Below are 26967 nucleotides of genomic sequence, written 5' to 3' on the forward strand. Positions count from 1 at the left end.
CTGGGAAGATTTTTCCGAAGCACTTTCAAGCACGGAGGAAAACCGTGAAGCTCTTTCTCCAGCAGCTTTTGGCTTCTTGAGCCACTGGCAAGTGTCTGCCGTGGCATTAGTGGAGACCTTGGGAAAGAGATCCCCAAGGGACCCCTTCCGCACAAGAGCAGCTGGAGAAGGCTGTTGATTCTCTGGCAGGAGGGGGAGACAAATATCCTCTGTGTTTGGGGGGCCCTTGCTCCCGAAGTAGGTGCTTTGGGAGCAACGGAGGAAGATTTGCCCCCTATCACCAAGGAGGCGGATGTATTCTGGTGGCCCGGAGGGCACACTTTTCGTGGCACAGAGTGAGAAACAACTGGCACTTAGGACGGGGATGGTGGTGTCAACAGAATGGGGTGTGATCTTTCAAATTTACGTTTAGCCTCTTGGTAAGTCAACTGGTCCAGGGTCTTTTACTCCCTAATTTTCCACTCCTTATGGAGTACTGGTCCGTCTGGCGAGCAGGGGGAGTGGTGCTCTCCACAGTTGATGCAAGTGGGAGGCGACACACATGGAGTATCTGGGTGCAGTGGACGTCCGCAGTCTCGACATGTGGTACTGGAAGTGCAGCGGGAAGACATGGGCCCGAACTTCCAGTACTTAGAGCACTGCATAGAGGGAAGGATGAATGGTTTAATGTCACAGCGGTAAACCATCACCTTGACCTTTACAGGCAATGAATCACCCTCAAAGGCCAAGATGAAGGCATCGGTATCAACCCTGTTGTCTTTGGGTCCCCTGTAAACACGTTGGATGATATGAACGCCCCAACGTTCTAAATTGGTGTAAAGCTCGTCATCATACTGCAAGATGAGATTGCAATGGAAGATGATCCCTTGGACCATCACGAAGCTTTTAGAGGCTTTTGTGGGGAGTGACAGAAACAGGAATATCACCCAGCTTGTCAGAGGCGAGTAATGCTCGGGACTGGACTGGGGATGCTGTCTGAATCAAGACTGTGCCGTTTTGCATCTTGGAAAGCACTATAACTTCTACAAACTTATCCTCAAGGTGTTCAACAAAAAATTGAGGCTTTGTAAGTAGAAAGAAGTCCCCATCAGTTCCACTACAGACTAAAAACTGAGGCAAATATGGTTCTCTACACTCTGTACCCCTATGATCCTCACATGATGTAGCGAGGGAGGGAAACAATTTAGGGTCATACCTGTCGGCATTGCATTCGATCTTGCCCTTCTTAGAGACCGCTGGTGCCATACAGTAACAAGCAAGAGATGACTTAGCCCCTGACAACACAGGGATCGCATTACTGAAGCGGACTATCATCAAATGGGTGCATGACGGCCCCACCACAATGGACTGAATACCGTGGTGGATATTCGGTGCAGAGAAATCCAATATTATCATGGGGGCGAAAGAGGACAGGAGACAAAGGAAGAAGATGACATACCACGGAAAGTGACCTCACCCAAATAGTTGAATCACAGGTAGAGATGCAAAGCCATGACAAGATATTCATGAGATGAAATCTAAGGGCACTATGGATAACTTGTGCACCAAGTAAGGCGTCCCTTCGCATATGGCCCGCACTTCTGTAGAATTTTGAAAGTGGCAGGTCAAACCATAGAATGGGACCTGAACTCATAGGGCTGAAAAGTGAGAGACCCCTTTAAGTCACCTCTTACGACAGGCAGGACTACCTCGGGCCTTTTCTAACCCCCGTACCCACAGGGGGAACTCCTCACTCTGCCTGGCCTGTACCAGGGGGTATGTGCAAATCCTATCTGTCGACCTGGAGCTGCGAATTACTCGTTACCAAGTCACCTGTTACGCGTCAGACGTGTTGGCCGGCCTTCAGGAAGGGGAAGAAGGATAGGAGAAGATGAACGAAGAAATAGAAAAGGAATGAAAAACAGTGGAGAGTATTCTGATATTGACTATCGAAAATGCAGAATGCATTTCCAAAAACAGCCCAGGCATGTTCTCCGAGGGAGGGGAAAAGAAAAGCAAGATTATAGACATGCAACACAGAAGAGAAATGATGCTGCAAAGGTTGAAGCCCTGTGGTAGCCAAGCACGAACCCACCAAAGAGCAGCACACCTCCTGAGGAGAGGGGAGGGGGGTTATAGGCAAGGAAGCAGAGCATTAGGATTTCACAGTCTGGTGTTTAAGTGTCGAATACAGGGCAGCCAGGTAAGCTTTTTATAAAAGGAGTCCCATGTACCAGGACTGTGCAACAAAGTCCAAGCCCTGGGTACCCAAGTAGAGTTCTATGACTCATGTTTTTGCAGCAGAAAATTGGAAGCCTTGGGTAAGACTCAAAAGCAGAAGCTGTTCAGATGGTATCTGGAGCTGGCATTCAGCCAAGGCTACAGAGTGGGAGCTATACCACATGTAAAAGTCATTGACATAGAATGCAGGGGTGACCTGTAGCCAGATGGAAGTCACTAGCCCATTGATGGCAATGAGGAAGAGTGTAGCACTCAACATGGAACTCTGTGATATGCCACTCTTGAACCTGTGTGGAGCTGAGTGATGTACTAATTGCAACCCAAAATAATCTGAGGGATAACAAATGAGGAATAACAATCAGTAGGGAGCGTCAAAAGACCTAGTCATGGAGGGTAAATAAAATGTTATGGTGCCAAGCAAAATGTGATAGTGTTGAAGATGGCTCCCACAACCTCGTCAGTGCAATCTGACAGAGGGAAGGAAGGTGACAAGGAAGGTATGTAAGTGTCAGTTGGCTCTATGAAGAGCCCAATGTGGTAACTATCTCACTGGGTAGTGACAGGTCACTGGGAAGAGGTCACTATCATGAAGATAGTAAGGTTGATGGCCGAAAATGGTGCCATGGGTGGCACTGAAGTGGATAGGAGAACTGCTATTGAAGAGAGACAGAACAAGATCGGAAAGCAGCAGGTCAATCAGAAAGCTCCTATGAGTCGAGGAATTATTTCCTCACAGAGGGGTATGCACTGACATCCCCAAGTAGGAGAAAAGAGTGGGAGAGTTATTGAATTAAGGCAGTCATCTCAATGTACGCGGCCTGCCTGGAGCTAAATAAACGTTACAAATTGTGATTGCTTGGGTTGCGTGTACTTGTCTCGCTAATGCTTCTAATGTGATATGGAGGGGAATCCTGTCACTGATGTCACCTGTGCAACCCAATACACAGAACCTTCCAGATGCCCTCCAACGGACAGTATGATTTTGACAGAATTCAAGGAAATCTTGGGAGTGTTGGAGAATGGTCATCAGTGAAGTTTGGTGAGTAGATAGCAGAATATGAGGAAATTTGTTGTTATTCAAGCAGGTGACACTAATATTGATTACAGTTCCATTGGAGTGTTGTGTGGAAGTTGTTCTGGTTATGAGTGAAGAGGCCAGGGGGACAGGTCACATCCTAGGACCACTGTTTCTCACTGGTATGGGAGTGTATCATCATCAATGAACACTGGTTTACAATCCAACAGTATGGAAGGAACTGATGCCTCTGGGGTCACCACAGTAGTTTTCATCCAATTCTTCTCTTTCAGAATTTTTGATGGTCAAGATTCTTGAGGGGGCTCATCCACTGTGGGTGTGGGGATCGGTGAAGAGTGGGCAGCCCTGGGACCTACAGGCTGAGATCCATGCAGCTGGTAATGGACCTCTGATCAATAGATTTCTGGGAATAAGGGTCTCGAGAGGGATGAGTGGTTCCTGAAAGTGTTGTTTGGTTATACGTACTTTGAAAACCACATGAAGGCACGCACCTTGTTTGTTAAGAGGCTACTGTTCAGGCAGGTGTAAAGCTTGAATTTTTACAATGAATGAAATGTTGCCACTGAAAGGTCCACCATTTCCTACCAGAAGTGATAATGGAACCTGTTTTCTGATCGTGAGTAACCATTTGTTTGTCCACAGCACCCTACTGACGACTATACACCAGCAAGATAATGCAAAACCCCATCACTCCAAAAAGTGCCATGGTTATTAGAGTGTGTTAATTTATGTAGTAACTGTGTCTTTTTATGAATATGAATATTGGCGGAGAAGTAAACAAAAATTCTTGTCATGTGAACAACAGAACAGTAAAATATTACTACACAAATTTGTATTTAAATGAACTCCATACACAAAACAATTTGCTCTCACAGTTTTCAAATGTTAAGCAAGAAAAGAAGATACACTGCATGTGTGTGATGAACACGATCTCAATCTCCCACTCACCTACTTTAAAAATTAATACAAAGAAAACTGTGTTATCATGAATCCACTATGATTATAAACTATATTGTGATATTACGAATAGGTTTAACCGCAGAATAATGATTCTTTGTTAATTTCTGCTTACTACTCCTCAACAATGTTCTGTTAAGAATTAATGGTGGCGAGACAAGTGCTGAAACTATTATTAACAGCATAATATCCAATAAATCTTTAGAGTTAGGGAGTTATGTTTAAGTTTACGGCCACAGAAAGAGATGGCCATTGAAGGTGGAGAAAACTGTAGATACTATTCATACACAAAAACATATTTTTCAATAACAAAATAGTTTCTGTACATATTTTTCAGTTTGTAGCTAACTGTAGTAAGTGATATAGTATTTGCTTGTAAAGCTATTATTTCACTATATTTGTTTACAAATATTGTAAAATTTTGTAGTAGTAACTTACTGTATAACAGAACACACAGTTTCAAATTCCTGGGGAAAAAGTAATTCCGCAGTACAATACAATCCTCCTTACCCCTGTGCCAATAATTTCCCTTTCCTGTCACAGTGACCTTTTGGTTTGTTAAAGAAGTTCTCTGACGAAGTAAAAATCATTTAAAAGTGGTAAAGTCATGTTCACACAGCAATAATAATGTACAGAACACAACCACATGCTGAATATTATTCAATATATTTTAACCGATTTCACTCAAACACGAGCATCTTCATATTCACTGCCCTCATGGCAGCACATTACAGTTAAAAGCACTGCTCAGCACCATACATGACTTGTGGTTGTGTCACATACATTAGTTATAAGAGCTGCTGCATCCCCTGCATGCAATACCTGAGCTTAATTAGCCAATATTTTAAAATAATTATTTCACTTGAGATGTTAAATTTATTAACACAGTGGTATGCAACTTACATCATCTCCAAGTATAATTTCATTAATTTAGGAAAGATGCCTGTTAAGTGAGATAGCTAACAGCTATTGTTATTATAGATGCTTACAACAGTCAAAGCACCTACCTTTCAAAAAGCAGATCCTTCCAGATATACTGAGTGCTGCCGTTCTGTTTTGTGTAAATGTCTGGTGGAATAGAGGCCTGTGAGGTACGGTCAGCTTCACTGCTTTCATCAGTAGTTAATACAGCATAACTTCTACGTGTAGTTGGCAGCACTCTTTTGTCAATCTCACCAAAATAAAACCTGGATTCCTGGTTTGATGGTAGTGACTGTATTCCTTCAGAAGCAGAGTTTCTGGGTTCTGCAGTTGTACTCTCTGTGACGTACTGATGTTTTTGGGATGACTGACCTTGTGTTGTTCTCCTAGTACTACCATTAAGTTTCGGATTGTGGGTACCTCGATATGCATGTGAGTGTTCAGAATACTTCTCATTCTGACTTGTAACTTTATTGGTATCCTGCAAACTAAGACAGGAATGCCTGCTCAGATGACCAACAGAATCAAAACTTCTTGTATTCTGTGATTCCCCCAAAGTCCTTCTAACCATGTTCTTCAAAGCTGGCATGTCATCTTGACACAATTTCTGTACATTGTGATCAAAGGCAACTGAGCCATCCGACTGAGAATACATCTTCAAATTGCAATCATTTGAAGAACCTTTCTGGGCAGTATTATCATTAGAATGTACCAAATTTCCTTTATAACATTTATTAGGAGGTTCGTCTTTATTGTAAGGATCTGAATAAATGAAATTTTTACCCTTAAGATCACAGTAGTCACTGTCGTAGTGTGACTGCATGTTCTGTGGGCCCAACAAGAAATCAGTGGCATATAAATTCTGCAAATTTCTCTTGTTATGGTCAGGTTCTAAACCACACACATCATTTCCAGCCACAATTTGCATGTGATGTATGCCATTTGGATTCCGAATACTGCTGTCACCAGAAGAAGTGTGCTTTCTAGACTGTCGATATGAATTCTGCCTTTGGGGTTCAACTGTTTGTTTTAAATATTGATTGTGTGTTGATTTTCCTGTTGCACTGCACACTTGTTCAGTTGCTGAAGAACCTAGAGAGTACACGTTTTTGCTTTCATTTTGGCAGATATACTGACCTAACCTTTGGGTGCTGGATATCGTATTGTTTCTATTACTGTATACAGTGTGTGGCCCAATTCTAGAATGTGGAACCTGTGAAAACTTCTTTTCATCCCTTGTATTAAAAGCAGATCCATTACGTGTTATAAACCCATTGCTTTGAGCGTGGCACGTCTGTTGCAATAAAATCTCCCGTCTACCACTAAGACTATATTGCTCTCCTGGTTTCTCCACAATATAGTGGCAAGAATCACTTTGTGGTTTGCCAGTTATTGAATCTTTATAGTTAATCAGTCTTGAGGCAACATGGTAAGACTTCGAAGAGACTGGCAGAGAAGAATTTTCCACAAACGGAGGGATATTTTTGCAGAGTCTGAAAAGTAAGATACAAATTAGTTTTGTACATTTTTCTCTTATTAACTACATCAATTATGCTTCAGCTGACTGCCTTTGACATACTTTCAGCATAATGAACAGACACAATTGTATGCACGTATTATTGAAAAATTAACGGCATGAAAAAATATCCTACAGTTAAATCTAGTTTAAAGGAAAAATACACTGAAGTGCCAAATAAACTGGAACAGGCATGCGTATTCAAATACAGATATACCGAAACAGGCAGAATACAGTGCTGTGGTCAGCAATGCCTATATGAAATAATAAGCATCTGTTGCAGTTGTTAGATCAGTTTCTGCTGCTACAATGGCAGGTTATCAAGATTTAAAAGAATTTGAATGTTGTGTTATAGTCGGCACATGAGCGGTATGGCACACAGCTTCTCCGAGGTAGCGATGAACTGAGGATTTTTCCCATATGACGAGAATCGTTCAATGTGACAGAAGTGCAACCCTTCACAAACTGCTGCAGATTTCAGTGCTGAGCCATCAACAAATGTCTGCCTGTGAACCATTCAATGAAACATCATCGATAAGGGCTTTCAGAGCCAAAGGCCCACTTGTGTATCTTTGGTGACTGCACATCATAAAGATTTACACCTCACCTGGACCCATCAACACAAACATTGGATGTAGATGGCTGGAAACATGTTGCCTGGTCGGATGAGTCTAGTTTCAAATTGTATCGAGCGGATGGACGTGTACGGATATGGAGACAACCTCATGAATCCATGTACCCTGCATGTCAGCAGGGTACTGTTGAAGCTGGTGAAGGGTGTGTAATGATGTGGGGCGTGTGCAGTTGGTGTGATACGGAACCCCTGATATGCGTAGATGCGACTATGACAAGTGACACATGCGTAAGCATCCTGTCTGATCACTTGCATCCATTCATGTCCATTGTGCATTCCGATGGACTTGGGCAATTCCAGCAAGACAATGCGACACCCCACAGGTCTAGAATTGCTACGAGTGGCTCCAGAAACACTCTTCTGAGTTTAAACACTTCCGTTGGCCACCAAACTCCCCAGACATGAACATTATTGAACATATCTTGGATGCCTTGTTACGTGCTGTTCAGACGATGTCTCCACCCACTCGTACTCTTTCGGATTTATGGACAGCCCTGCAGGATTCATGGTGTCAGTTCCCTCCAGCACCACTTCAGACATTAGTCAAGTCCATTCCATGTCGTGTTGCAGCACTTCCGCATGCTCGTGGGGGCCCTACACAATATTAGGCAGGTGTACCAGTTTCATGGCTTTTCAGTGTAAATGACTCATAAAATATGTTTTTGTTTCATTGGAGCCTCAAAGACACAACATAATTTACACAGGATATATTGACAATATTTTAAAGAACTAACACAACAACATTCATTACAACTTTCCAACATAATATTCATCATTCTCTTTTCATAAATGTTATATGAGGGTTGGACTTCTGTCTCTATGATGTTCATTTTTGGAACTCAACCTACGACCAGCTTAGAAACAGAAGTGATGACACACTCTGCAGAACCTGACCATCATTTTGCAGGCTAATGCTCAAGCACGTACAGTGCAAGCTGTTACTGATTTATTTGACTGATGAGGCTGTCCTTTAACGGGACCGCGCGACAGCCTCTGTTGCGCGCCGGGCACTAGGCGACAGGGCGGGGGTTGGGGGACGGGACGAGACGAGACGACGGTGTCAAGCGCCAACCGCCAACCCTTCCCTTCCCTCTCCTTTTACTACTTCTTCTTGGACGAAGCCTTCGCCTTAGACGGCGTCATCGTCGCCTTCTTCGAGCGCGGCGCCTTCGGCTTCTTCGTCGGAGCCTTGGCGGCCTTCTTCGCCTTCGACGGCGACTTGGCCTTGGCCGGCTTGGCCGCAGCCGCCTTCTTCGCACCCGCGGGAGCGGCCGACGCCGCAGACGCCGTCTTGGCGGCGCCCGCCTTCCGACCGGTCGCCGCCTTCACGCCGCCAGCCTTCTTTGCGCCGGCCGCACGGGTGCCCTTCTTCTCCTCGCTGGCCGGAGCGGCGCGCTTCTTCTTCCCAGAATGACTTTTCATTGACCCCAACAAACAAAAATCCACCTACTGCACTCCCCTGACTTAAGCCTAATGAGTTCAACTTGATTTCTAAACTGAAGGAAACACTTCACGGCGTTCGCTTCAGAACTGCTACAAATTCATCGGGCAAGAGATCGCGCCACTCGAACTGTTAACACAACAACTGGCACTGCTAAGGGTATCCTATGACTTCCACATCGTTGGCAACAGGTTGTACACAATGCTGGTGACTACTTTGAAGGCCAGTAAAACTTTAAAACACATATCTATTTTTTACGAGCTGTAAATAAATAGTTGCCACTATTACAGTTCCAACCCTCCATTGGAGGAGGATACAAAAAACAGATTTGGCATCTAGTGGGTGAAGTAATTGTGAAATTCCATGACATGAAAAGGACTTCTGTCGAGGCTGACAAATCTTCAATTTGTACAATTGTAGTATGTAAGTGCAAGTGTTTAAATTTCTTCTAAGTTACATTATCATCACTGTTTCTATCACACAAGACTCTTACATTAAAAGAAACCATCTTTTACTTGGCTGACAAGCAACATTGTCAAGCCTGTTAACTGCAACAGTTTTGTCGGTAGTACAGTATAGTGTTACATATCCAGCTGCTGTGACTGCTTATCATCATCATCATCATCATCATCATCATCATCGGTTTTGCTGTCACCGTCAAATATGATGCCAAACTAATTTGAATCTGCTATATTAACTGAGAACATGGGATTATGAATTAAACAAAATTTTGTTTATAATGAGGCCCAGAATGACTTTTCATTGACCCCAACAAACAAAAAACCTCCATGAACAGTCCATCAACACCTGCACAGTCTGTCATGCCTGGCTATGTCTAGGTTTACCCTGGACACAGAGTCCAAATTGACTCTCCACTGACCTGATGCAGAAGTAGTTGGCTACAAACTCGGTCCTGTTGGAAGTGCTCTGGCAGGGCTAACCATTACCATTCGACCAGATCAAACATACTTGATCGAAGTCTTACACCTGCACTGTTGCTACTTTTGAGGAAACTTTCACTATTAGTGATTTGAAGGAAAGGGCTATTTTTTTTGTTGGAGGACACAGGTTTGTTTTGATTTAGCAAGGAAGAAATGAGTCTAGATACACAAATTTAATGATTTCTGTTACACCATAGGTTTATAGGTACACCATAGGTTTAAAACAGATATTCCACTACATCTTAGAGAAACTGAAACGAAATTTGATGACAAGCACTTATTTCACATTGTGTACTTCATTGGAAAAGTAGTTAACCATGACATTAAGTTACAATTATTTTTATTACCAGTACCAGAGGCAGACTGTGTGCTACATATGTGTTTCATATATAAATGTCCATCACATGATTTAATTAATGAGCATATACACACACACACACACACACACACACACACACACACACACAATTATCACTCATATAATAGCATGTGTTATCTAATGGACATTGTGAAAGTTTTCTAATAAAACTGTAGCACTTTCTCACAGTTTATAATTGGAATGACCATGATGTCATTTTTACACTTGCAAATGTGAACTTTTCACACATGAGAGCACAACCTTCAGCATCAGTGTAAATAGACTTTTATGAAACTTTAACCTTTCCATATACCTGACAATTGGTCTTTCCCTTTGCTTCATTGGACAACAAATCAGAATGTACAACACCTCTAGCAAGTATGGTACACCATGGATACCAATGAAATTTGGAAGAAGGTTTCTACTGAGAACTTAGCAACACCTGATAAAGACTGTTTAAAAATTGTGTATAGCTACAAAGAAAACTAATTTTTTCAAATGCAATGGGCACTATAGATGGGGAGCTTGTTAGGGTGAGGAAGCCTGTATTGTAACTATGAAACCTTGGTCTGTGTTATTTGCAACCTGCTGCTGTCCATAACTATAGGTTCATTTTCACAGTCAATGGAGGGTACAGGAAACAAAGTGATGGCAGTAATTTTCAGCTTCCAGCTTGTAGAATTTTCATGAAAATAGTGGGAAGGGGTGGACTTACTTTCATTGGCCTGCAAGCTACCTAGGGTAACAACTGAGACGGTCTTTCTTTTCTCTGGAGCTGAAGCAAACTCAATCTCATGAAATAATTATCCTGATGACAATTTCTGGGTGAATAGAATATGTACAAAGTTATTTCCTTTTAAGCACAAGAAGAACGGTTGAATGCATATATGGTATTATGACCACCACAGAACATTCCCCAAATGCAAAAACTGTTGCTAACAAAGTGGACAGGATGGTCATCAAATTAATTCTTTACTATACATACACATTAAACAAGAAGGTGGTTTGTCAACTTCAGAAAGCAAGTAACTGTAATAGATACAACAAGCAAAATCACACCTTGAAAGGTCATAAAATGTTGAGTTGTTCAAGTAATGCATAATGATTATGTGAGATTGACTTTCAGGTTTTATTTCAGCTATTAATGAGGTAAATTTTGATGGCAAAACCAGTGTTTACATAACCAGAACCATTTTTTTCCATTCTACCCTTTTCTAATTACTTGACATGCTTCTACTATTTTAAATTGGGAGACAGCTCTTATCAGATTGTACCAAGTCTATTTCTAAATGTATTATTGAATTTAACAATCTTTAAACATGTACCTGATAGATTTCGTTAATTTCCATAATTTTTCGAGAGGACTAGTTTGAGATTACTGTTGTGATATTACTGACCCAGTTGATCCAAAAGTGCTTACTCACTTTGTTCTAATTCTGTTTATCCACTCTCAATCATTTTTCATTGGAAATGCTTCTGTAACAGTACTAGAAAACATACTCGAGTTGGTGCCAACACAAATGCCTAAAGAAAGATGTTTCACTAATCCAGGCTTTTCATAAGTACTCTGTGGCAGTTTCATTATTCAAGTAATTATGAAAATTATCTGCAATCACTACATGTCAAGTATTTTGCACACACCATTGTGATTTATTTTTATAACTTACAGTTGCACGTTGGGAATGGCAACATCGAACAGGCACTAGAAGTGTTACTGCATCATGCCTGTAACTACACAACAATATAAAATTGTGTAGTGGGCTCCATAACAATAGAAGCTTGTGGTAACATTATGCAACCTCAATTAAGCTGAGAAGCTATGTGCCAGCTGCATTATCCAGGTAACGTTTCCCAAATGCCACCTCTAAACAAAGCAATTCCAGAAACCACATAAAACTAAATGTTTCCTGATAGCTGAATTTTTAGTTGACTAAGATTAACACACTATGTGATGCACTGTGCAGTCTCCAGGATACCGCAACCTTAAAACGAAATAGAAACCAATAGCATGACACCACTGTTCTAGGAAGGTCATGAGAACTGATCTTAAGTTTCATTAAGACAAGGTTCAAAATACTAAAATAGTTTTTCACACTGAAATCAGTATCGGGACATGCCTCTGCAGTTACGAAAAGTTCAACACTGGATTTCTAAACACAAGCACAGAATGAATATTCTGCTGAGTGCTTAACGTTAGCTCACATCCACAGTAAATGTGAAGTGCCTTTTGCAAAATTATTTTTTCTGTGTAAGATTATATGTTTATTTGAAACAAATGACCACTACATTTTCTCTAATTTTATTCCTTTGGGAATTTGCAGACAATCTGGTGGGAAAGGGCAATAGCAAACACATTAAAAGTTATAGGCTAGGGAGCATCATAATACCTATGTCAACAATTAGCAGTCTGCATTTAGTCTCTCTCTCTCTCTCTCTCTCTCTCTCTCTCTCTCTCTCTCTCTCTCACACACACACACACACACACACACACACACACACACACACACACACACACACACACACGTGTATGTGTTAAAATGGAAAAAAATAAAATAAAACTTCCAGTATTGATACTTGTTACACCATAAAACAAAATGAACCAGGAACACTTTTCGTATAGTAGAAAATATCACTTACTGATATATATCTCCATTTTCCTTGAAACAACTCTCTGATGGATAGGTTGCATTCATCTTTTGAAAGACTCCAGCATGTAAGAACTTGTTAAGTAACTGAATGGTCTGTTCTTTTGTAATGGTTGGATCAAAATTTTGGTTCCTCTGTAATACTTTATGAAACCAAGACACAGCTTCTGAGGCAGTGAAGCAATTTTCATATACTTTTATGTGGCGCCTATGTTTTTTAAGTGGAACACCAGTACAAAATATGTGAACCATTTCACTCCACTGTAAATGAAACATACAATAAAAATTAGACAACCGACCTAAAACTAACACTACAAATAAGTGCTAACAAATTGCCACAGTGAACCCATAACAATAACTGAATGATTCTTAGTGAAAAGAAAATTTATATTTTCCTTCTAGATTGCAGCATAACTTTTATTCTAGAGTAGTATTAACTGAAATGAAGAGAATTAAAACACAATGTAAAACAAAGAAACTGAAAGCTTACCATAGCAATAAGAATAGGTAAAAAGCATTATTACAGTGGTTAACTTCTACAGAATTGGACAAAAAGAGGAAAATGAAGAATGTAAAATATTAGATAAAATTAAAACTAGATTTTAAGATAATTGATAAATGTAGGCCAAGACACCATACTAGAGTGGAATAATGAAAACCACTATTTTCAAACTATTTAACACTTCCAATTTGCATTTTTCTCTCTCTAACAGTATTTAGCACAACATTCTGACACTTTCCAACCATTAATTTCTCTGACTTTTCCCTTCATCTTTTTTCTCCCAACTTGGACTCTATTGCACTGATATGATTAAAGGGACCAAACTACAAAGTCATCAGTCCCTCCACTGCATATGTGCCAAGCTGGGAGGAGTTCCTAGAGAGGAAAGACGCAGAAGACAAATCCTGGTGAACCCAGTTGTAACCAAGAATCAATAAAACTAAGAGACGGAAGCAAGTAGAAGAGTGTGTGTGTGTGTGTGTGTGTGTGTGTGTGTGTGTGTGTGTGTGTGTGTGTGTAGGCGAGCGAGTTGCCCCACCCAGAAAGCAGGTGGTGTCCTCAGGGACATGTTACCTGAGGTGAGACACGCTCTCAGCATCTGACCAGACTGTTCTTACCCTCCATTATCACAAGAAAACTAGCAGTGCTGACTAGCTGATAAAATCTCAGGAAAGAGAATGACAATGATGAGACAGTAAATCAACAACAGATGTACAAAAACTTATAGAAAGGTGGGAAGGGTAGGAGCCAGCCCAAGACCACTAAGCAAGGGCAACCACAGAGACCGTAGTCAGAGCAAGTGACGAGGCACCCCTCCAAACCCCCAAGCAGCCAACGAGGCCAATGTGCCCTATCTCATAGAGAGGACTACAAACCACCTTCATGGGTAAAACATTGAACCAGATCAGACACTCTAGCATTATCCGCTAGCCCCAGATGCAGCACGCAGCATGTCAGCAAGTTTAAGGTCTAGCAGTAAGGTGGACAAATTAGGGCAGTCCAGTAGTATATGGGCCACTGTCAGATGGGCACCATACCAACAGTTGAGTGGATCCTCAAGTCATAAAATGTGACCCCAGGTTAACCAAGTGTGGACAAATATGGAGCTGACAGCATGTTAGAGTCCCCCTGAGAAGCATGGATGGAGGACAGCCCCAAATTCATGGTCCTCTTCATTATTTGCAGTTTGATTGGAGAAACGAGAGTACACGAATCAGTGTTCCAAGACTCGAAAATTAACAGCATACACTTGACTGAAGGTCCTGTCCAGTATCCCCGTCAACCAAAGTCAGCATCCTGATACCCAACTTGGCCAACCAGACAGCAAGTTCATTCTCTGGGCTCTCAACGTAGCCCGAGGTCTAGAGAAAGATAACTGAATGATCAACTTGATGGAGATCACAAAGGAGACCCTGGATAGTCAAAACCAACTAGTGTCAAGGGTAGCACTGGTCAATAGCCAAAAGATTGTGCAGTGAATACACTGCATCCGTTCAGCAAAGAGTATAATTCACTGCACCTTGCATGTGTATAGGCAAAACCAGTTTGTTCATCGACCAGAGAGCCGTCAGTGTACAGTGTATACAACTTCCACAGCTGGAAACACATAAAGGACGGTCAAGAACAGGTGGTAAAACCATGTGGTCAGTAGATGATTCAGGCCTGAAGGATAAGTCAAGACAGACCCAGGGCAGTGTAAACTCACTTTATGTGAACTGCAGTTGTGAATCCAGTCCTGCACTTTTACTGTGGGAGGTGGATCTCGCTACCAGGAAAACTGACACAGTAGTTCAGATGCTCAGGGCAGCAGTGAATGTATATCACATACATGAGCACCAGTCATAGGCAGCTAATTTGTAGTGGATGGATCCATCTCCATGTGTAGGCTGTTCACAGGGCTCGTCCAAATAGCACCTATTGCAAGGCAGACCTCACAATGCTGTATCACATCCAGCATCCGCAATGCTGAAGGCAATGCCGAGCCATATGCCAGACACCCATAGTCACGATGGGACAGGATCAGAGCTCTGTAAAGCTCCAAAAGTGTACAGCAGCCTGTGCCCCCAGCTGATGTTACTAGGGTAGCAAAGAGTATTAAAGTGCGACCAGCATGTTTGCTCAAGTTGGAGAAGATGGGGAAGACATGTCAACTGGGCATCAAAGCCCAGTCCCAAAAAGTTATAAGACTCCACTATATTGAGCAACTGTTCACTGTGTGTGTGTGTGTGTGTGTGTGTGTGTGTGTGTGTGTGTGTGTGTGTGTGTGTGTGTCATCAGTGCCCTTACACTTATGACAACAAACGAATGTGGAGATGAACTAAAACTGTTGTACACGCATGCACTCGAAATGACCACACAGTCATTCTGTATCACATGCACTCTCACATGCACTAAAACCAATTAGGAGAGAAGAGATTAAGAAATTAAAACACAGAGAAAACAAAATACAGAAGAACTAAAAAGCACAGGGACATGTGACTGGCTGATCACTTACAAAAAACTATGCTGAGCCAGCCATCCTTTGACACATTAAGGATATCTCCCTAAAATCTTGTTAAAAATGTTCGACAATTCACAAAACTTTAAAACACTAACCACATTCACTTGATCATTACACAAAATAGGCAGCGATCCACCGGCAAATCCACTGCAGTCCCCTGCTCAGCAAATAAAATGCAGTCCAATAAAATGTGGCACACCGTGATCTGCACGCCACAAGCGCCACACATTGGAGAGTCCTCTCGCCGGATTAACAATCCATGTGTCACAGGGCTGTGGCCTATGTGAAGATGAGTAACAAGGACCTCGTCTTACTGACATGGCTGGAAGCACACCAAAATACCAGAGGTTCATGACACGCACCCTTGGCTGCTCAGTCTGCCCTTTCATTCCCTGCAATTCCAATGTGCCTATGTACCCAGCAGAAAGACACCTCCTTTCTCAGTTTTAGTTATAGGAGGGCATCCTGGATATTCTGGGTACTGTATCTGCTGAGTAAAAACTTTGGAGAGAGAAAAGGGCACTCAGAGAATCTGAGCAGAAGAGAAATCTAACACCAGGAGAAGGTCTCATCTGTTCTAGTGCTTGCAAGGTTGCATATAACTCTGTGTCGAAGACAGTAAATTCTGGAGGTAGTCTGACATTGAGGACATGATCTGGGAAAACAAAAGAGCAACCAACAGAGTCGCCATCACCCCCCCCCCCCCCCCCCCTCCTTCTCTCCAGTTAGACCCATCTGTAAAAACAGCTACATGGTCATGGTACCCAGATAAAATATCAGAGAATATCGCATTAAAAACAGAAGCAGGAGTGCTATCTCTCCTGTATCACACAAAATCTAAACTCACTCGGGGCCTCTCCAGTAAGCAGGGTGGCAGACGGTTAAAACATTGGATCTGGGATCGTACTGGCTCCACACCAAGTGACTCCAGCACAAGCTGTACGCGGATTCCAAATGGCATCACGGCTTGTGGACGGTTGCAAGAAAAGGCGTTCCAGAGGTGGACGAGCAACAGTATGGTGAAGTTGGAGCTGCAAGGAACTTACATGCCTGACGCACCATGAGGAGCTGGCACCGGATGGTAAGTGGCAGTTCCCCTGCCTCAGCAAAGATGCTAAGTATGGGACTGGTCCACTAAGCACCCATGGCCAGCCAAATACCCTCATGATGGACAGTGTCAATGATTCGCAAGTAAGAGGGCTGCTGACCCATACATCGTGCAATTGTAATCCAGCCACAAACACAAAAAAGCACTATAAAAACTGAAGGAGACACTCACTGTACACTCCTCAAGACCTGTTGCTAAGGCACTTGAGGATGTTCTGTGCCTTCAGGGTTCTGGCTTTCAGGTCTCGCAGGTGTGGTAACCACGACAATTTGGAGTCAATTCGACTAAATACCTAGGAATTACAATTATGAGCAACTTAAATTGGAAACACCACATAGATAATATTGTGGGGAAGACAAAACAAAGACTGCGCTTTGTTGGCAGACCACTTAGAAGATGCGACAAACCCACTATAGAGACAGCCTACATTACACTTGTCCGTCCTCTGCTGGAATATTGCTGCGTGGTGTGGGATCCTTATCAGGTAGGATTGACGGAGGACATCGAAAAAGTGCAAAGAAGGGCAGCTTGTTTCATGTTATCACGCAATAGGGGTGAGAGTGTCACTGATATGATACGCAAGTTGGGGTGGCAGTCACTGAAACAAAGGCGGTTTCCTTTGTGGCGAGATCTATTTACGAAATTTCTATCACCAACTTTCTCTTCCGAATGCGAAAATATTTTGTTGACACCCACCTACGTAGGGAGAAATGATCATCATAATAAAATAAGAGAAACCAGAGCTCGAACGGAAAGATTTAGGTGTTCCTTTTTCCCCACGCCCCATTCGAGAGTAGAATGGTAGATAAGTAGTATGAAAATGGTTCGATGAACCCTCTGCCAGGCACTTAAGTGTGAATTGTAGAATAACAATGTAGATGTAGTCAAAAATGAGGTCCAGAAACCGCAATGTCTCTCTAAAATGTAGGATGGTATCCCCCATATTCACGACAGGCAAATTAAAAAGACGACGAGAATGATTAAAATGAATACACACAGACTTATCTGCGGACAACTGGAAACCTATCTTTGCGGTCCTCTCCCCTAACCTCCGCATCATAAGCTGCAAATGACAGCTCGCTGTTGCAACACTGGAGGAGGAACAGAAAACAGCAAAATTGTCTACAAATATGGAGCACTGTACAGGACTCCTTACCGTAGATGTCATACTGTTGATGGCTACGGCAAAGAGAGTACCACTTAAAACACTGCCCTGAGGAACACCATTCTCCTGCTCAAATCGATCAGACAGCATGTCACCAACTCAGGTCTTAAAAAAACTGCTGAGACAGGAGGAAAAAGACTGTATGAAGAAGGGGGAGTGGCCACGAAAGCCCCATTGCTGCAGTTATGTGAGAATACAGTTTCTCCAAGTAGTATCGTATGTCTTACTTATATCTAAGAATATGCCCATACAGTGATGCTTATGGAGGAAACCCTGCTCAATAGGCACCTCTAGGAGGGTCAGATTGTCGACAGTAGACTGATACCTTCAGAATCCACACTGAGAGTGGCTAAGGAGTTGCCTGGCCTCTAACAACCAGACCAGATGATGGTTAACCATTCTCTCCAAGGTCTTTCCTACACAGCTTGTTAAGGCCGATACTCCAATAACTACTGGGGCATGTGCAGTCCTTTCCTGGTTTGAGGAGTGGGATTAGAATTGCCTCCCTCCACGAGTTGGGAAAGTTGCCTGTCTGCCATATTAGATTAAAAGCATTCGAGGAGGGTTTCCTTTGATGCTACTGGCAAATCTCGAAGCATGCAGTAACAGATTTGGTCATGACCGGGTTTAGTGTCACAAATCTGTGTGTTGATTCGAGCTTCCACATGGAGAAAGGAGAGTTGTAGGCCTCACAACTGTTGGACCTGAAGTCCAACTTTTCCCTCTCTACAGTCATATGCTAGTGACGAAACACTGGATCCTGGCGTGTATTGGCAGTAGTTTGTGCAAAATGTTCGGCCAGCATCTGAGCAATGTGTCTGGGTGTTGTTTGGAGGCACCCCCATTTTAGCACCACTGCTATCGGTAAAAGTCTGCGTTTGGCGGAGGTCCTCCGGGTAGGCTTCCCACACTTTCATAGAAGTAGTACAACAATTGATGGAGTCCAGTAACGCTTGCCATGACCTTTTCTTACTCTCCCTAATGACATGTCTAGCCTTGGCCCTCATGACTCGAAAGGCCCTAAGGTTGTCTGCTGTCAGTCAGCATTTAAAATGTCGAAGAGCCGCACACCTTTTCCACATCATATAACGGTACTCATCTGTCCATCAAGGTACTGGTCGCCTCCTAAGATGACCTGAGGAATGTGGGATGGATAGGTCAGTGGCACGATGGATCACTCGTGTGATGTTAACCACCCATTCTCGGATGCTGACGCAGTGTTCAAACACAGTCAGCTGGCTGAAAGGCATCCAGTTAGCCCTGCTGACCATCCATTTTGGGGGCTTAACTTTAGGTGGTGAGTCATTTAGTAGATGAAGATGGATTGGGAAGTGGTCACTGGAATGAAGGTCATGAATGACCACCCACTGAACAGAGTCAACGGGGGCAGAGGAATAGAAAGAGAAGTCGATAGCTGATAATGACCCAGTAGCAGTAGAGGAATGTGTGTGAGTACCCGTGTAGAGGATGCACAGCCCGTGAGAAGTCAAGAGGTCCTCCAAAACCCGACCCTAAGGGCAAGCCCCACAGGACGTGATGGGCACTGAAGTCTCTCAGGAGGAGGAATGGTTGCAGGAGTTGTGCGATAAGATCTGTGACAGCCTCAGAGTCTAGTGCATCTTGTGGAGGTAAATACAGTGAGCAGTGATCCTTCGACACACTGAATTTGAACTGCAACTGCTTGCAGGTCAGTAGCCAAGGGAGGGCAGAGGAGTGGTGCGCATTAGTGACAAACACTGCGACACCTCCCTTTCCCCTAATAGGTCATCCTTGCGGTACAGCGTTTATCCCAGTAGCACAGGGACATCTGTATCTTTAAAATGAATTTCTTGTAAATAAAAGCACATGGGACGTACCTGTGCTAGGAGTTTCAGATCCTCCACATGAGTCCTGAACCCACCCATGCTCCAATGTAGTATGGAAGCCATGTCATCAGTGTGGTTTTAATTTACTCCAATCTTTGCACTGCAGATGTGAAGCACTCTAAGAGCGAAGGGGAGTGTAGGGACTGCCTGAATCCAAGGCATCTCACTCCATTATACCCTCCTCATCAGTCAGATGGGAAAGAATGATGTCTGAAAGCGTTCAGGACAGTGAGGTGGCAAAGACAGAGGATTTCATCGCCCCCCCCCTTTCTTTTGGCTATGGCATAGGGGCCCCCCTGGGTCACTTATCTCCTGTATTTTGCATTCTTCAGCAAAAACAGGGCAGTCTCAGCTCCAGACTGGATGGTTCCCAGAGCAGTTGATGCAGATCGCTGGAGACGGCAGGCAGTTCCAGCATCATGAGCGGCTTTTCCGCAGATCCTGCAGATTGCTTCACCTCCACAACTCATGGTTGTATGACCGAAATGCTGGTGTTTATAGCACTGCATAGGGTTTGGAATGTAAGGCCGAACATTAAGTCGAAGGAACTCTGCCATAAGATGTTCAGGCAGTGTCAGAGAATTGAATTCGACTATAAAAGTGGCAGTCTTTTCAATTGCTCCTTTATTCCTGCGCATTCATTGCTCTTCACCAACTATTCCCTGGGATGTTCATTCTTGCTTCAGTTCTGCTATGTCCATGTCCATGATACCTCGGCATGTGACAATGCCCTTACTTGAGTTGAGAGAGGTGTACATCTCAACAATGATATCACAGTCACCCAGTTTCTACAATTTCTTAAGAAGGTCTACCTGCTTTGACCTGTTAGTTTCGACCAACAATAAGCCATTACGTAATTGTTTTATAAATTTTAATGTTTCAGTGAGGCATTCCTTACCCTTATTGATATAAAAGGGGGGTCACTTTTCCAAATGTCCCCTCCTCCCTCTTTATCACCAGAAACACATTGTTATTCATGACTCCATGAGCCCTGTCACTGCAGTCCAAAGCATTCTTATTATCAGGAAGACTAGCCTCTCTCATTCTTTTTGGATGAATGGGTGTGGATACTTCCAGGCAGTACACCCTTCCCTCCAGGAGGAGAAGAAGATTTTGAGGGTTCCATCTCAGTCCCATGAACAGATAGGGTAATAAGGGTCCATTCAGACAGAGCCCAGCGTGCCTGAGTAAGCCTTATACAACTGAGGTGCGGCAGGTTCCCCAGAGGTTGCTTGCTAACGACTGTTCCACCTCAACAGCTATGTATCCATCAGTGTGCAGCACACCTTGAGATTGAGGGTCTTTTTTATAGAGGTTTATCCAATCCTCATGATCTGGGCGGTCAAGCCAAGATCCCCGTTCCCTGAGACACAAAATGTTCCACTGCCACGCCATGTGATGGTCGTTGAAGCATGCCCAGAGCTTCCAGTGACGGGATTGGTGGTGCTTACCGGTCCCCAGCTCAAGAACCCCATGGATGCCAAGCCCACACCCAGCAAATCAATGCTGAGCTCCTGAGGGCACACTGAGAGAGTCCTGGCAGCAAATGAACAGCACGATGGACACAGAAGTGCATTATGCATGTCTTGGTGGTTGAAAACTAGAAGCCATGGATGAGATTCCAGGACTGCTCCTTTCTTATGGTAGTTTTCAGTCTGCTTTCAGGAACACCCACAGTGGAGGAGCAACAGCAAATGCACAAACCATCAGCAGACACAGAGGGTGTCACTTTAGACCTCACAGCTGCTGCTGTAACATTGACAGCCACTAGAAAAAGGGGCATACACTATACGGAACCATGCAGGACCCCATTCTCTTGTATGTGGATGGGGAGGGGGGTACTGTTGAAAGCACTAACTTAAACCTGGACACTACAGAGTGACAAGAAGTTCTGGATAAGAATAGGGAGCAGGACCCAGAGACCCCACTCACGTAGGGTACAGAGGATGTGGTAACACCATATGGCATTGTAAGCATTTTTCAAATCAAAGAATACTGCAATATGATGATGTCGCCGAACAGATAGACTGACTACAGTCACACCAAATTGTCACCAGTAGAATGGCCTCATGGCACAAACCACCTTGGGATGGAGCCAAACATTCCCAATTTCCAAGATACCGACACAGCCACCAGCTCTCTGTATGTTTGGGAAACCCCCAGAGAACATTAGTGAGACTAACTGGGCAAAGGCTGTCCACCTCAAGGGGATGTTTACATGGTTTCAGTACTTTGACAATGATGCTTTTGTGCCACTGAGATGGAACTCACCCTCACCCCAGATATGGCTGGGAAGGGCAAGGATGTCATATTGGTAATCCACAAAAAGGTGTCTGAGCGTTTGGCTATGGATGCAGTCTAGCTCTGGGGAATGTCAGGACCAAAAGTTAGAGCACTGAGGAAGTCCCATTCACGGAATGGAGCATTCTATGGCTCCAGATCATATACTATGAAAGGTAGCTGAATTCACTCTGCCCACTGTTTGAGGTCACAACAAGGAGGCTGACATTTCTTGTAAACAGGGGCTCAAGCATACCACAGGGCGAACTGTTTGACAACAGCATCTAGGAAAGTGCAGATAACACCATTCAGGGAGATACCAAATACATCTGTGGGGGACTAGTGCCCACAGAGGCACCCTTGCCCAAACCTGTGAAGGAGAGGTACGTGGTCAAATGGTAGTAACATACCGTTTCCAGCATTCTTGGTCTGGCATTTTATTAGGTGATGATCCGTACACTGAGCCATTTACAAGTAATGAGGTGCTCCATTGATGGATGTCACTTACGGCATTGGAGAGCCTGTCCGTGATCTCTAATGGCCATGGCGATATCTGAAGCCCATCAAAGTACTATCTTCGCTTTGGGGGGGGGAGGGGGCTGAGGAATGGGGTATCGCTAAATCTCCTGCTGATAGAATGATAGTGGTTTTGCTCTCGACAGCCACACTGAAACCTCCACATGGTGAAGTGTTAATGGTGATGGCAGAGGCAAATACACATCTGGATGGCTGCTCACGGGAATGTTGCTAAGAGAAGGACAGGATGATCAAAAAATGGTCACTATAGAACAGGTCCCTATGGACTTTTCAATGGATGGAGGGGAGAACACCAGGGTTACAAATGGAAAGGTCACTGGCCAACCAAGGTTGCACTCTCGGTTCAAAAAAGAACACACAAATGACTGGCAAAGGTTAGTAGAGATTTGTGGGTCTGTGCAGAATTCTGTGCGAAGCATACAACAACTACCACTGTCATACCTTAGCAAAAGATCTGGCCAAGAATCTGAGAAAATCAGTCACTCGTTGACCAGTCTGATGTGGCAGTAGAAGATGGTAAAACAAAGGCCTAAGTTTTAAATTTCACATTTTTAGTCATTCACAAAGGAGAATCATACAAACATACCATCGTTTGATCATCAGAGCCCTGTGTGAATGACAGAGTAATAAGCATACCTGGCATAGAGAAACAATTGAAAACATAATTCCCCAGGTCCATCCAGCCAATTCCGTTTTACAGAGAGTACTGTATGGCACTGGCCCCTTACTTAGCTTGCATTTATTGTGAATCTCTCACCCAGCAAAAAGTCCCAAGCGACTGGAAAAATTGCAATAAAGAAGTACAAAATAACACATCTACAAAATTACTGACCAACACCCCAAACACTGTTTGCTGCATAATTCTTGAACATATTCTGATTTTGAATACAATAAATTTCCTAGAGACCGGAAAGCCTCTGCCCACAAACCAGCTTTTTAGACAGCATTGTTCATGCAAAACTCAGCTGACATTCTTCTTACACGATATACTGCAAACTATGGATGAAGAGCAACAGGTAGATTCCATATTTCTAGATTTACAAAATGCATCTGACACAGTGACAGATTCAGAGAGATAATGTGCAATCTTAGATTTGACATTAGATCCACAAAATCAGAATGACTGAAAGAAGACAAGGTACAAGCACAAAACATAGCTACATACCGGGTCTATATATAACAATCAACAAACAGCTTTTCTAATCAAAGATTCACAGAGTTCATGACCTCAGAAACGGATAAATACGGGCAAAAGTACGCTTTCCCTTATCTAGGAAAGGATGACATTATGCCAAGTGATGAGGATCTTGGTGGTTTTGTTGTGAAAAAATTGAGGCAACCTTAGCTCAATAAAGGAAGAAATGCCACATGTGATAATTTTTTCACCTCTTTGGCTCCCTCTGAAATCTTGAAAGCAAATGCTACAAGTCTAAGCCTAGTTGGCATCATACATTGATCTTGCAGGGAAAATCCAGTCTGTATCAAGAAGGCAAAAGAAATGTTATACAGCACAGTATTGCTGAAGAAGAATGATACCACACTGACAGTTTACAAGGGAAAGAACAACAAGAATGTCTCGACTCTCAGCACTATGCACCCTTACATAAAATTGAAGATGGTCTGAGAAAGAAGACAGATGCAGTTGCATTTTATAGTGGCTCTAAATAAGGAGTGGATGTGGTGAATCACCTGGTTCGCAAATACTCTGTCAAAGCACCACTGAGATGTCGGCCTGCTCAAACGTTTTACATATTGCTGGCTTTGGAAGGGATAAATGCCTGAGTATTGTACAGTGCTCTAAACAAGGAAAAGTTGAAATGCAAAGACTTCAAACTGCAGCTGGGGAAGGAGCTTGCTGAGAAGGATGCAGCAATCAGGAAGAATAGTACCTCCGTCACAACTGAAAACATTCCTGAGAGACAAGAAAAGCAAACACATCGCCTTGTAAAGTCTAACTGTGAAGGAAACAAATCATTTGTAATGTGTCATATGTGCAAGAAAATGTCCGCAACAAATTTACATCAAAAGACTATTATTTGTACTAATTATGTGACAGTAGCCAGTGGTTCCTGAAGAGGGGCAGCAGCCTTTTCAGTAGTTGCGGGGGCAACAGTCTGGATGATTGCCTGATCTGGCCTTGTAACAATTACCAAAACAGCCTTGCTGTGCTGGTACTGCGAACGGCTGAAAGCAAGGGGAAACTACAGCCGTAATTTTTCCCGAGGGCATGCAGCTTTACTGTATGGTTAAATGATGATGGCATCCTCTTGGGTAAAATATTCCGGAGGTAAAATAGTCCCCCATTCGGATCTCCGGGCGGGGACTACTCAGGAGGATGTCGTTATCAGGAGAAAGAAAACTGGCGTTCTACGGATCGGAGCGTGGAATGTCAGATCCCTTAATCGGGCAGGTAGATTAGAAAATTTAAAATGGGAAATGGATAGGTTAAAGATAGATATCAGGGGAATTAGCGAAGTTCGGTGGCAGGAGGAACAAGACTTCTGGTCAGGTGAATACAGGATTATAAAAACATGGACGATAAACAGTTTGGATAAGAAGAGAATAGAAGCTTTCGAAATGTGGTGCTACAGAAGAATACTGAAGATTAGATGGGTAGATCACATAACTAATGAGGAGATATTGAATAGGATTGGGAAGAAGAGGAGTTTGTGGCACAACTTGACTAGAAGAAGGGATCGGTTGGTAGGACACGTTCTGAGGCATCAAGGGATCACCAATTTAGTATTGGAGGGCAGCGTGGAAGGTAAAAATCATAGAGGGAGACCAAGAGATGACTACACTAAGCAGATTCAGAAGGATGTAGGTTGCAGTAGGTACTGGGAGATGAAGAAGCTTGCACAGGATAGAGTAGCATGGAGAGCTGCATCAAACCAGTTTCAGGACTGAAGACCACAACAACAACAACAACAGCCAGTAAAGGTACCCAGCAAATAAGTAAGTTTTTTAAAGTAATAAATGATAAGTTGTTAAAAGCTACTTTATTTTTGCAGTTCTAGGTATGTCCAAATATAAGTGGTTGTAGTGTTAAGCAATAGAACCCAGTATGTTGTCCTCAATGGCGAGTATCATCAAGAGTGCCCCAGGGAAGTGCGACAGGGCCACTGTTATATTCTATGTATGTAAATGATATGGCGGACAAAGTGGGCAGCAATGTGCAGTTGTTTGCTGGTGGTGCTGTGGTGTACAGGGAGGTGTTGAAGTTGAATGACTGTAGGATGGGACAAGATGACAGACAGTTGGTGTGATGAATGGCAAAAATTTAGAAAAATGGAAGTTAATTCAGATGAGTAGGAAAAACAATCCTATATGTTTGTACACAGCTTTCATAGTGTAATGCTTGACACAATCACATTGTTTTAAATATCTGAGCGTATCATTGCAAAGTCATACAAAATGGAACAAGCATGTTAGGATTGTGATTCATCTGTAAAGGAGACCACATATAGGACACTAGCAGACCTATTCTGAGTACTGCTCGAGTGTTTTGGACCCATACCAGGTCAGATTAAAGCAAGACATCAAAACAGTTCTGAGGTGGGCCACTGGATTTGTTACCAGTAGGTTCGAACAATATGCAAATGTTGTGGAGATGCTTCGGGAACTCAAATCGGAATCTCCTGAGGGGAGGTGACATTCTTTTTGAGGAACAGTATTGAGAAAATTTGAAGAACATACACTGAAGCTGAATGTACAACTATTCTACTGCTGCCAACATTCATTTCACGTAAGGACCACGGAAATCAGATGTGAGAAATTAAGGCTCATGTGGAGGAATCTAGACTATTGCTTTCCCCTTGCTCTGTTTACGAGTGGAACAGGAACAGAAATGACAAGTCATGGTACAGAGTACCCTGCACCATGTATCATACAGTGGATGGCAGCGTATATGTAAAGACTTAGATTAGGCTCATATGCCACACTAAAGTGTACGGAGGCACTGGTATTCATGAGACAAAAAATTAGCTCTGTAAAGAAAGTGGTCACAGTTCCACCCAACAAAGGGCTGTGGGCACTGAAGGCTCCCAAATGTGGAAGTGTGGTGAATCTAAGTAATCAGTGCAGACTTTTCCGAGGCATTTCACCACTGGTTGGGAGATTCACATTACAGATGGTAAAATCCACAGCAGTTCTCACACGAACAGCCACAGCCTCCAAAGTCATACAGAGTGGCCTGTGTTGCTGTCAACAGAGTCCAGAACATACGTGCAAACTCCGCCCAACACACTGCCATAGTCAGATCAATTTCTAAAATAGTCTCAATGGCTGCAGAGGGTAGGGGTCTGCATTTGCTAGGAACCAAGTTTAATGGAGCGCAATGCA

At 43.1% G+C, this 26967-nt stretch overlaps 1 protein-coding gene across 1 annotated transcript in view; it reads right to left on the reverse strand.

Annotated features, from left to right (window-relative positions):
- The window catches only part of LOC126298731 (DEP domain-containing protein 1A-like), a 108684-nt gene that overhangs the window by 48448 nt on the left and 33269 nt on the right, over positions 1 to 26967 (reverse strand). Inside the window, exons 2-3 of the mRNA XM_049990171.1 lie at positions 12662 to 12930; positions 5221 to 6627 (exon numbers count right to left, since the gene is read on the reverse strand). Coding sequence (XP_049846128.1) covers positions 5221 to 6627; positions 12662 to 12930 — 1676 coding nt within the window. The remainder of the gene's footprint in view (positions 1 to 5220; positions 6628 to 12661; positions 12931 to 26967) is intronic.

This window comes from Schistocerca gregaria, chromosome X, assembly GCF_023897955.1.
Source record: "Schistocerca gregaria isolate iqSchGreg1 chromosome X, iqSchGreg1.2, whole genome shotgun sequence".
Classification (NCBI taxonomy): Eukaryota; Metazoa; Arthropoda; class Insecta; order Orthoptera; family Acrididae; genus Schistocerca; species Schistocerca gregaria.